General features: G+C 41.7%; 1 protein-coding gene across 4 annotated transcripts in view; it reads left to right on the top strand.

Annotated features, from left to right (window-relative positions):
• The window catches only part of Poc5 (POC5 centriolar protein), a 31,770-nt gene that overhangs the window by 13,420 nt on the left and 5,429 nt on the right, over positions 1 to 12,921 (top strand). For all 4 annotated transcript variants that reach the window (XM_041663437.1, XM_041663436.1, XM_041663438.1 and 1 more), the window contains 4 exons: positions 1,511 to 1,615; positions 4,007 to 4,186; positions 5,146 to 5,299; positions 7,955 to 8,232. In XM_041663437.1, coding sequence (XP_041519371.1) covers positions 1,511 to 1,615; positions 4,007 to 4,186; positions 5,146 to 5,299; positions 7,955 to 8,232 — 717 coding nt within the window. The remainder of the gene's footprint in view (positions 1 to 1,510; positions 1,616 to 4,006; positions 4,187 to 5,145; positions 5,300 to 7,954; positions 8,233 to 12,921) is intronic.

Below are 12,921 nucleotides of genomic sequence, written 5' to 3'. Positions count from 1 at the left end.
CTTGACTCTTTGAGACAGGGTCTTACTGTGTCGCCTAGGCTGGCCTCAACTCAGTATGTAGCTCAGACTAACCTCTCAACTGGAAATTCTTCCGGCGGTCTCCCAACTTCTGAGATAATAGACATAATCTATACAATAGGCAAGATGATATTTTTTCAGATGTACAGTTACTGTTCTTTACTAGTGTAGTATAAAATCAAACATTTTGTGTAGTATGCTTTGTTTGAAAGGATTTCTCTATTATCTTCAAAACTCCTAATTTTTCTGACCTTGAAGAAGCATATAAAATGAGTATGCTTGCATTCTTTTTATAAAAGTGGATAAAATGAGTAAGCCTTATATCGCCGTCCAACTTAAGACAGTGTAGCAGACAACTTAGAATACCCTTTCTTATTTAGAAAGCAAGGCTGGGCATTGTATACATGTAATCTCTGTATTTAAGAGGTGGAGACAAGGAGGAGCACAGGTTCAAGGCCAGATGTGAACACAGCAAGACTGATCTCAAAGGGGGAAAAAGACGTAAACTAGAACTCAGTGTCTTGTGGGTTTTGTGGTTTACTGAGGTCTTTCCAATGTGTCTTATTTCAGATACATCCAGTCATGTGGTTCTCTGGAAAAACAGTATCTTAGGAGTTAAATGCTTTATTTTAAGGATAGTAATAATGTCATTCAAGAAAACCATTAAGGGGCTGGAGAGATAGCTTAGAAGTTAAGAGCATTGCTTGCTCTTCCAAAGGTCCTAAGTTCAATTCCCAGAAACCACATGGTGGCTCACAACCATCTGTAATGGGGTCTGGTGCCCTCTTCTGGCCTGCAGGCATACAGACAGACAGAATATTGTATACATAATAAATAAATAAATATTTTAAAAAAAAGAAAACCATTAAGACAGAGCTATTGTGTTTATAAATTTGCTGAAACCACAAAATAATTAAATGCTGAGGAACTTCTATATCTAAGGTAGTATCAAGGACTAGGAAGACATTCAACCAGACCCTTTTCATAAGTCAGATAAATAAAGACTTTCTAAATATGAAACAGCAGTTACCTCCATGAGGTAAATGTTAGGAAGTATGTTAATCCTCACATATGTAAACTTTATTGGAGAGTAGCAAGATGTACGCACAATGACGATTTCTTTTCCCTTTTCCCATCGTTCATCGGTACTTACCACACTGACATGAGAAACATGGTCTCTGTAGTAACAGTCTGTGCCAAGCATGCCAGCATATGCTGCACTCAGCTCTCTGAAGGTCGAGGATCACAAGTTTGAGTCCAAACATTTTGAAACATTGTTTCAAAAAACAGAAAGATGAGCTAATTGATGAATAGAGGCGATACCTATAATTATTCTCTATACATTTTTACATGAGAAAATCACTTTCTGAAAATGAATAAAATGAGCAGCCAGGCACCCTCTAGCTTAAGACAAAAGAAAACCCGGAAGGCTGGGTGTGAGTCAGCCGCTGCTGTCCTGGAGTCACAGTAACTGGGTTATTACTGTTCACAGGTGATTTCCAGCTTGTCTCATGCCGTCGGCAAGCAAAAGGAAAGGACAGAGTTGATGAAAACCTTCTTCCACTGGCGAATCAGCCATGTCAAGTCAAGACAGGATGTGAGTATGAAAAGATGACCACTGTCAGTCTGTTGTTAGACTTCTAATTAGAGAGACTTTGGGGTGACTTACTAGAACTCGCTAAAGTCAAAGATTTGTTTTCTAATGAGTCAATACAAATTAGGTCGTAATATTGCTCTGATTTCAAGAAATTTGACTTTGATACATTTAGAAAAATACCTCCCAGATTGTATTGATGTAGGACATATATATATGACAGATAAGTCGTTTGCTGCTTCACTGTAGTTTAACTGGGTTGTACCTGACATTTCAATACTTGGCGATGAAACTCTTTAAGACACTTGACCTTGGAAGCGGTTATTTGGAGAAAGAATTTGTAGCCTTAAATAGGCCATTTGCTTCCTTTCTTGTTTCTGCTTCTGACATGTCTATTCAAGCATAGCAGCCTGATGTGTGTTCTCAGCTCCTCAAGGCTGCAGCAGGGGGATCGCTTGAGCCCAGGATATGGTCCCAGTCTGAGAAACATAACAAGATGTTGGCTCTAAAAGAAATGCTCATGATGATAAATCCTAAGTACATCCTCTTCATAAACAGACATTACTATTTTTACACTTAAAATGAAGCAGGTGGTGTTTGTTCAAGACTTGACTTAGTGTGAGAATTAAAGAAGGTCATATTAGGTTTTGACAGGTTTATACCAGAATATCACACTTTCAATAAGTAAATGCTCGGTGTATCAAAAATAGTGATAGTTTGTAATATTTGTTCTTTATTAGTAATAATTGTTATTTATCAAATTAACAAAGAGCAATAAATTAAGGAAGAAATGTTTGTATGCACTGTGGTCTCAGCAATTGAGAGGCGGGGGCAGGAGGATTGTGAATTGTCAACTTAGCGTGCAGAGCAAAAAAACACTGTTAAAAGTGGAAAAGTGGGGCTGGAGAGAAGGCTCAGCAGTTAAGAGTGCATGCTGCTCATGCAAAGACCCACTCCAGATGGGTCATAACCAGCTGCACCTCCAACTCTAGGGCCTCCACCTGCACTTGTGTACATGGACACACATCACAAAATTTTAAATAAAATAACTGTCTGAAATGCAGAAAAGTATGCATGTGTATATGCCATAAAAAACCAAATGTAGAAATCTCTGATTAAAGGAAATGAATATAGAGATGAAAAAGACATGAATATAGAAAATATAGACTGTTCACATAGCCCTGGAGTAGTTCTAAGAGATCAATACTTAAGGAGAATATTATCATGAATCTCCTTTAAAAGTACCTTCTATTAGATCTCCTGAGTAAATTGGGAACGTGGGGATAATGGGAGAGAGAAGAAGGGGGGATAGGAGGGAGAGGAGGGAAGAAAAATATATAAATAAAAGCAATAAAACTAAAATAAATAAATAAAAATAATTAATGGACCAAAAAAAGTATCTTGTATTAATCCAAGAGTATCGTATACACATTCATCACATTGAAACAAACTATCCAGGTGTTGGGGACATGGTTCAGTCAGTAAAGTGACTGCTGGTCTGCCGCATAAGCACGAGGGCCTGTGTTCACATCTTTAGCGCTCAAATCAAAGCCATGCATAGCAGTACTTAGGGGCTGGAACAGTTGGAGGATCCCTAGAACTCATTGTTCACCCTAGCTGAATCAGTCTCTAAAAATAGGGTAGAGAAATAGAGGAAGATAACCTACATGGACCACTGATCTACTCGCACATACACACGTGTACAAGCCCATGTGAACATGCATACACCACACTTAGGAGATGGGTGGATGGGTGAAACTGTCTAAAATTAGTGTGCCATAATTTTAAAAAGTATGTGTTAAGTGACACATGATGAAAATATGTATTTTTAAATGCTGGCTAGAACTGTCAAGTTGTCATCACTGTTGAATAGTATCTTAATTTTAAGAAAATGAAGAAATGCAACTACTTGAAAAGCATTCACTGATGAAATAAAAATAGTTAATGTTCCCTATTTGTTCAGCGTAGTGTTGCAGAGGGTGACAGTGTGGGTTAATTATTTCCACAAACAAAAGGGAAAGTAGAACCACCCGAACCATTGCTGCCACCTTCTGCCTTCCAGCCACTCTGTTCCTCTCCAGTTCCTGCTTTCAGCTAAAGGTCGTGCAGACTCGTGACTGAGATGACACATTTCTTGTTTTCTCTTTGACTTGATAAGTCCTGTTGAGCTGTAATGTCTTGGCCAAGAACCAGGCAAGCCTGACTTTTCCATCCCCGCCTATGTGGCCTCACCAGTTACTGAACCTGTCTAAGCCAGTTTCCCATGTGCAGCAGCGTGATTGTATAGGATTAGTGATGGTATCCGTGCCCTTCCCACTGTGCTGGTTTTTGTTACACTCCCCATACATTTACCAGTTCTCTGTGGTTCTAAGGTTGGGTGTTGCCTTTGTTCAGGTCTATGAAGATAAATTGGCTGACCAGTACTTCCGGAGAACTTTGCTGAAGAAAGTCTGGAAGGGCTGGCGTTCCGTGGTTCAGAGGCAGTGGAAAGAGGTAGTGGAACGGGCATGCCAAGCGAGGGCTGAAGAAGTCTGTGTGCAGATCTCCAATGATTATGAAGCCAAACTTGCTATGGTAAGCTGCCCACAGGGCTCATAGGGGCACACAGAAGCTGAAGCAACAGTCACAGAGCCTGTATGGGTCTGAGCTAGGTCCTCTGCATATATGTTACGGTTGTGTAACGTGATGTTCTTGTAGGACTCTTAACAGTGGGAGTAGATGTGTCTCTAACTCTTTTGCCTGCTCTTGGGACCCTTTTCCTCCTACTGGGTTTGTGCCTAGTTTTGTTGTAATGTATTATGCTGTGTTTGGTTGATATCTCTGGGAGTCCTGCTCTTTTCTGAAGGGGAGCTAAGAAGGAGCAGATCTGGGGGAAAGGGAAGGTTTGGTGGGGTGTTGAAAGAAGTGGATGGAGAGGGGAAACTGAACAGAATGTAATATATGAGAGAAGAATAGATAAAAAATAAAGTTTCCGCTTTGTATAGTAGAAGAAATGTATAGAACACAGCACTGAGCCCAGCATGTTAAGAAAGTAGACTGAGAACGGAACTCTGTTCCTCCTGCTCACAATTTAAGCAGTTTCCTGACTGAGACTCTCGCTAGCTCTGTAAAATTTATTTTCAATACTATTGTTATAAGAAAGAAAGACGTTTTCCTTTTAAAATGGTTTCAAAAGGCCCTTTGCTTTCCAAATGTCTAGTTTTCTCTAACCCCTTTCATGATCCAATGATTTCCTATGGAAACAATGTTAATTCTATTATTGAAAGTCAGAGAAAAAATAATTCAATTTATAAACATTTGCTTTATATCGAATTTACATAGGAGCATAGTTTATTTGAATTAATAAAGATAAACATTTTTAAATTTTTGTTGTCGGCTATATAAACACTAAGCCTTGACTGCATGGCAAGTTAGTGACCAGCCTAGGCTACAGAGGACCCTGTCTCATAAGATTAATTAAGTAGATAAAAAGCAAAGAATAACCTTGGTCTTTCTTGTGTTTCAACCCCCTCCCCCTTTGTGTAATTCTTTAGTTATCTGGAGCGCTGGAGAACGCAAAAGCTGCGACTCAAAGACTGCAGCACGAAAAAGAGCACTTTGAAGACTCCATGAAGAAAGCATTCATGAGGGGGGTGTGCGCACTGAACCTTGAAGCCATGACCATGTTTCAGAACAAAAACGATGCAGGTGAGTAATTTATGGATGGTTCTCTGCTTAGTTTCAAAAGAAACGAGGGGAATCCGTGGCTGGTTGGTTATATTCTGAGTGTACCTGGTCTCTACATCACTCATCTGTGCTTTCCTAGGCTCGTGCCCAGCTCTGAATCCACCGGAATAGTGAGCTTATTCATTGTCCCTTGTGCTTTAGAGCTGATGAATAGGAGTCTCAATTTTTCCTTAAGCTCAGTGATAAAATGATTCTTTTTATCTATCTGTCTGTCTATCTGTTTACTTGAGGCAGCATCTAATTTGGCCTTAAATTCATGTCCTGCTTCAGCTTCTCTAGACTGGAATTTTAGGCATGCATCACTATGCACAGCCAAAATAATGTTTAATTTTAACATTTAACATTTTGAAGTCCTCTTAACTAATCATTTTAATGCCTCTAAAGATAAAATTTCTAGTTTCATTTTTGCATAGGTTGCCACATTTCATAAAAAAGTTAGTTGATTAAATATTTCTAACCTAATCAGAGTTTTCTAAAACCTATTAAATCAGTAAAATAATTTTTTTAGTCTATGTAATACCTGGAGTCTTTTTGTAATAGTTTGTCTGCATGGATTAGAGCACTATAAACTGCTATCAGTTTATAGTGGGGCCATTTCTCTCTTTGGGCTTTAGACCCCTTCTCCAAGTAAAGCCCATAACATACCTGCTTCAGGGAACTCTTAACAGAGGCAGTGCAGTGAGCAGAAGGTACCCTGTAAGACAACACGGTCGTGTAAGTTGTCATCTGGAGTCAGGCTCCCGAGGTCATGAAAGTACCTGAGCACTTCTTCAGTATTGCCTAATATTACATCCAACTGGGGGACTCTGCTAATAGATCAGAGGTGACTTCATCTTGTTACACTTTGATTTGATCACACTGTGAAAAGCGTGTCTGTGCTTGGCTTGCCTTCGTTTTAAAGCATCAGCAACCATTTCTTATTAAGTCACAAATGGTACTGAGTGGTGATGTTAGGCCACCATCTTTCCACCAGAATTAGCCATTGACTATAGTCTGTATACAGATTAGACTTAGAATTGCAAAACCTCGAGGGTGACTAGTGTGTCTCAATAATACCCAATAATTTGGTCATCACACTAACCAGTTACTTTTTTGTTTATTTATTGCTTTTCATTGTATTTATGTATTTATCTATCTGTTTGGAGGAAGGAGGATGTGCACAGGCCATGGCACAAATCATGGAGGTTGGGATGCTAGAGTCGGGTCTCTCCTTCCACGCATCCTGCAGTTGAACTTAGGCCATCAGATTTGGTGACGCACACTTTCACTAGATGGACCCTTTCACCTGGTCCCTTAAATCTTATTGGGGCTTTTTGTGAAAAAGGCAGAAGATTAAAGCTTAAGTCCTTTTTGAGAGTTCGCTTATTCATGAGAGTTTCACTTCATTAAAGTGATTTCAGTCCCATGGAACCTTAGCTGGCTTTTGGGTCTTCATTTTAAAACATCCTTAAAATGGTGGATGCAGAGTTGTTAAGCAGTTTCAGACACGGTGTAAAGTGAGAAAGCTGTCTCCCTGTCAGAGATCTGTGAACAGAAACCTTATAATGAGCCCACAGCAGTAAGAGTCGGTCACCTGCCTCTTCATGCCTGACCTTTTCTCTGGTTTTAAGTCATGGATATCTGCCATGCAGGGTTACTTTCTGCCAGAAACATATTAAACCTCTGTGGGAGGGTATGTGGGGTGTGCTCATGAGTGTGTGTGTGTGTGTGTGTGTGTGTGTGTGCAGTTTCCAAAGAATAAGTGATATTTTATGTGGAACAGTTGTTTCCACCAGAGTTGGAAGGACCTTTGAACTGTGATCACTGTTAAACTTTAACAAGGTCACTGTCACTATGTATGTATAGTGTGCAGATCACTGAAGGCCAAGTTCTGAATGGGAAGAAGAGGCGTAGAAACTTTGACACGATGTCTTCCTCAGTATCTACATCTCACTGCATTTTCAAATTCAAAAACAGTTTAAGTGAAAACTAGCCAGATTCCAATTATGGGGGAAAATATCAAAAACTGGGTGAAGACCCTTGTCCTACCTTCTGAAAGTTGTCTCCATTCCCTCCCTAGAGCAGGGATGGGTCCCTTTGTGAGGGCGCCATCCCTACAGCTGGTTTAGCAGGCAGGTGCTTTATACTCATAATTTATGTCTCATTTATTTATGACTTCCAAACACCTTGTGTTTGTCCACATGGAAGAATAACTGAGATGAGGCGGATGTGATGTGGGAGGTCATTGCAGAGCTCTGCTAGCGACCGTTTGTCAGGATGGCTGTGTGAGGTGGGAAAGGCTGCAGCTCTCCCACCCTGTGTGAGCACAGACGCCACCACTGTGGCTGGGTTTCGATGAGTCCACCTAGGCAGGCTCCAGCTGAGCGCGTACTTGATTCTTATCTTGTAACTAAGTGTGGATCATTTGTTAGCTTTCACATGATGAAGCTTTCACCTCATCTGAAGTTGATAGTAGCCCGTGAATACTACACTGTATGAAGTGAACAGTGAACCCCCAAGATGACAAGTGTCTGCATTTTCATTAGAACTGTATTTTAGCCATTAGTCTTTTCCTTGTCTGGAGGGTTGTAATCGTACTTTGGACTACTGTTAATAGAATGGTTTTGTGGTTTGTAGGGGTAGACTTCACGAACAATAAAAGGGAGGAGAGTGGTCCCACTGGTCCAGGAAGAGAGCTCTCTGCTCATTTGGATACATCTTCTTCTACAATACCTTCATCAGTTCCGCCGCAGCTGCTGCCTTCTGCACCAGCAGCAGCAGGAGTGGCCAGCGCCACTGCCATTCCCTCTGCAGCTTCCATGACCTCTGCTGGAGCCACATCTGCCTCTTCTGCTCATGTTCCTATCTCTGTTCTCGGTGCAGGATCCGCAGCTACAACTGCCCCAGAAGAAATGGTGAGTACCGTGTGTGCAAGCACTGCACTGTGAAAGCCTCGAAGGCATGTGTGTCTTGTTACGGCGTTGGTGGGGATCTGGCTTTTAGTCCTTCATTTGTTCGTTCTGTCATTGTAGTGCTAAGGATCTAACCTGGTCAAGCGCCCATTCCCCAGCGCTGTAAAGGCAATATGGAGAACATGGAGGAAAAATTCAGTGTGACACTTGGCCAGCACACAGGAGCGCAAGACAGGAAGTGGCCAAAACATTAGTTTGTAGTGAAAGTGATCCAAAAGTACTATTCCAGAAAAATAGTTTGCACTTGAGAAAATTAATAGCAAACTTTCTTTGAAGCATACTAGTGGGTATTTTCAAGGGCTTAGAGGCTCAGAGATATTTTCTACCCCTTTTTCATAGGTGACCTCTGACGCACAACAAGTGATTGCGTCTCTGTCCATCTGTAATCCTTCTGAAATGCGGCAGCAGCCTCTCCTCCAGTCATTGCAATCTCCATAAGGGGATGTTTAGAGAAGGGGCTGCATGGGACGGAGCCTTAGTGTGGAAAGTGTATATCTGAGGTAGATCATTAATGAAGCTGTTGACAGCACACGTGGCTAGGACTTGGGAGGGAACTCAACTCTGCAGCCCTCTCCTGTCCAGTGTTGCTCTACACAAAGGCATTACCATTAGAAAGCTCTCAAGGCAGCTCTTTGCCTCCCTGCTTGATTCTAGCTGTTGATGTAACAGATGAGACAATAGAAAGGAGTTTCAGTCTTTTTTTCTCTCTTTTTATTGTGTTGGGTGGGGGAGAGAGAGATAGAGACAGACAGACAGACAGACAGACAGACAGACAGACGCTCTCACCCCAGGTTGGCTTTCAATTTGCATTAAGTTCCTGCCTGAGCCTCCCCTGTGTTGAGATTACAGATGTGAATGCTGAATTCAGCTGCGTTGTCCTGAACCCTTCCCAGCGGGCCATGACCAGCACCGCTGCTCTAGAGTGCTCTCTATAAATGAAGAGACAGCTTTGACCAGACAGCTAGTCGTATTTTATCTTCTAGCTCACTTGAATTTCTTCCTTTTAGAGCTACTAAGTTTGGAGGAAAATGTGTTGAGATCTGCTACTTGTTATGTTTGCTCTTGCCCGAAGTTAAAGTACATAGCACATGTGGATATGCATGTGTGGAGGAGTTTTGACTTAGAAATAAGATTAAAATTCAACCTTGACATTTGTTGAGTTGTGTTTATTTTTATTTTATTTCCCAGAGTGCAGTCCTATGTAGATGATCTCATTTAAATGAACACAGTAGTAGTTCATCTAAATTTCTAATTTGCCGTTCATGTTGCATATGCAGATCACATACACAGCACTAGATATCTGCAAATCTCCTCCTCAAAGTAGGACTACACAGAGTCTGCATTTAGACCTGCCCTGCGCACAAGCGCATGTGAGGGAGTCGGCTCCCGCACTCACGTTGCTTACTTCCTCAGATAATTCTGAAGTCTTCGAAACATGAAAAACATAGATTATGTAGACAGCCATTCTCGTTTGTGACACACGCGCACACACACACTCACACGCATGAGCCTCCAGTTGTCCTGGTGATTGTTCATATTTGTAAATGTAGTGCTAAGGATCTAACCCAGTTAAGCTCCCATCCCCCTGTAAGCGCTGTAAGTGGCTCTGGAGAACGCAGAGGAAAAAGTCAGTGTGAACATGATCAAAGCTTGTATGAACTCAAGCCTGCACAGTGCCTGCACCATTCTGCAGCAGATCGTTTGCATATATGTACGGCTTCCGGGTTAGTGTTTTATGGTCTCCTGAGTGTGTGGACAAGTGGATCTCTAATTCTTGTGCCTTCTCTTGGGCTCTTTTCCTTTTGTTTGTTTGCCCAATTCTGATGGGTTAGGGTTTTTAATCTTACTACGTTTTATTATTATCCCTTAGAAGTCTGTTTGTTTTCTAATGAGAGACAGAAGGGGAGTATACCCAGATGGGAGGGGAGTTAGGGAGGAACTGGGAGGAGTAGAGAGAGGGGAAACCATAATCAGGATATATTTTGTGAGGGGGGGGATCTATTTTCAATAAAAGGGGCAAAGAGTAAGATGCATTTAAAAAAAAAAGAGTCAGCGTGCTACTTGGGTCAACCCACAGAAAGTACTCCAGATAAAGTAGCTAAACCATTACTGAAAAGTAATCCAAAAGTCCTGTCACAGAAGTGATAGAGTGCACATGCATGCTCAGGACCTAGAGAACGTCTTCCAGGCAGGAGACAGGAGACTCACAGGTAATCCTTCTGTAAGAACAGTGTGAAGCTTTCTCCTTTGTGCAGTTCAAACGCTCAGAAGTATAAGGCCAGCCTGTAGGCAGATATCCCCCCAAAATTATCTTTCAACTCACAGAGCTGGACAGGAGATGGCGCTGTGCTCCTCCGGTTCTAGAGTGTAGTTGGAGCCACTAAGAGAAATGCTCCTTTAGTTGGATTTCCAAACTGTTTACTGAAGTTTCTCATCCAGCTTCTCCAGCTACCAGAATGCAAAATGGTAAGTATTGTGAGGTGACTGGTGCGCTTTCCCTTTTCATAGATGAGGAGCTTGAGGTGTTTAGAGAGGCTAACCCTTTGTGGATGAAATTAGCACTCAAAAGAGCCTGCTTTCAGCAGACAGCGGACTAGGTGTGGTTATGGATTATAAATAAATCCACCTTTCTACTATAAGCCTTACTCGGTGTGTTTTCTAATTTCCAATGTCAGTTTTTGTTCAACACTATCTGCTAATAATTTTGTTTTCTCCCTGTCACCTAATTTGAAGAAATCTTTTCTAATAATTTTTCATATAAATTCTTTCTAAAACAGCCTTATGCCTTTTAAAGACAGCTCGTTTTTCACTGGCTTAAACTATTTGAGCTACATAAGTATTTTATAAATTTGTATGATGTCAGGGAATGACCATATTGACCAAAAGAGGGCATTTGAGCCCCTGGGGCTAGAGTTCTAGGTGGTTGTAAGTCAGCCACTATGGTGCTGAGAACAAACAGGAGGTGCTGTTAACAGCCGCACCATCCTCCAGCCTTTACTTCTTGTAAACATAATACAGTTAGCAAGTGACAGACCAGTGGAGACTAACCGTGCCACCACGTGACTTTTGCACTTGTTTTTTTTTTTTTTTTTTTTTTGGTTGTTTTTTGATTTTTCGAGACAGGGTTTCTCTGTAGCTTTGGAGCCTGTCCTGGAACTAGCTCTTGTAGACCAGGCTGGTCTCGAACTCCCAGAGATCCGCCCGCCTCTACCTCCCGAGTGCTAGGATTAAAGGCATGCGCCACCACCACCCGGCTGACTTTTGCACTTGTGACTGTGGTGGACTCTACATGTGTTTTCAGCAGATGTCCTCTCGTCATCTCCTGAGGCAGTCGAAAGCAGTTCTTAGCTGGGTTGGGGTAGCTGATCATCCATCTGTATTTCCTGGCTACTCTGGTGTTTGTCCTTCCAAACTTTTCTGGGTTGTCATGCATCCCTCCCTCTCCACGTGAGATGAGCTGCTGGGGGGGGGGGGGGCGTAGTTATCACCTTCAGGTGATGGGGGCTCAGTTCTACCCCAGTCTTCAGTACTTGGCAAGGCTTTGGTTATTGGGTTTTTTCCCCACTGATAAGAATCACACCCAGGGCTCAACACACAAGTGCTCTAGCACTGAGCTGATTCACATCTTCAGGGGATTTTCTTGTCAGCTATTAATTTTATTTCTAAAATAGCATTTATGATTCCTCATTTGGAGTTGGGGCCCAGCTTACTGGTGGAATAAATCCCTGGCATACATGAATCATAGGTTCAATCCCTAATTGCCACTCTCCCAAAAAATAATCTTCATTCATTCACAAAATATTCCATACCTCACATTTGCTGATGTGTATGTTATAAATGTGATTCATATATGAATTTCTGAAGATAAAAACATGAATTTAGTCCACAAAACATTTGCGAACATCTTTTCTTAATTTGTTTTTATTGTTTTTGTTTCTCTGTGGCTTTGGTGCCTGTCTGGAACTAGCTCTGTAGATCAGGCTGGCCTGGAACTCCCAGGGCTCCACCTGCCTCTGCCTCCGGAGTGCTGGAATTAAAGGTGTGCGCCACCACACAGCCCAGCTTGTTTTTATTGTTTTTAAGTGTGAGTTGGGGGGGCAGGGTGCCTGCAGAGGCTGGAAGTGTCAGGTCCCCCTGGAGCTAGATTACAGGTGTTTATGTGCCTCTGATTTGGGTGCTGGGATTTCACCCAGTTCCTCTGAAGAGCAGTCCATGTGCTTAACCACTGAGCCATGTTTGCAGCCCTATGAACATCTTAAAATCCGAGATTTGTTTGCACAAATACTTAAGATCCGTATCACTAATTTCAAAAGCAGTCTCTGTTTTCATAACAGTCCTCCAAATCTCCTCCCCCAAGCTGTTAGCTGTTTGTTTCTGTAGCCTTTTCTTGAACAGTGTGTTCTGTCATTATCTTATATTTATTAATCTGCAGCATTTTCTGTTGCCTTCCTCCTGTAGATGAAGGGTTTGAGCTGTGACACCATCTTAGCCTTCTGCCGCCCCCCTTCCTGTGTGCTCATGTTTAGACATAGCTATTCCAGCTTTAAATTAAATCAGTACTTGAGATTCCTGTGTAAATATAGCTAAGCCTTGGATGTATATAATGACATTTCCTTCCAGCATGTTTTTTGT

The sequence above is a fragment of the Microtus oregoni genome, unplaced genomic scaffold, assembly GCF_018167655.1.
Source record: "Microtus oregoni isolate MIOR12 unplaced genomic scaffold, Mior012 000014F_ref0000157, whole genome shotgun sequence".
Lineage (NCBI taxonomy): Eukaryota > Metazoa > Chordata > Mammalia > Rodentia > Cricetidae > Microtus > Microtus oregoni.
This window is presented reverse-complemented; position numbering and strand designations above follow the sequence as displayed.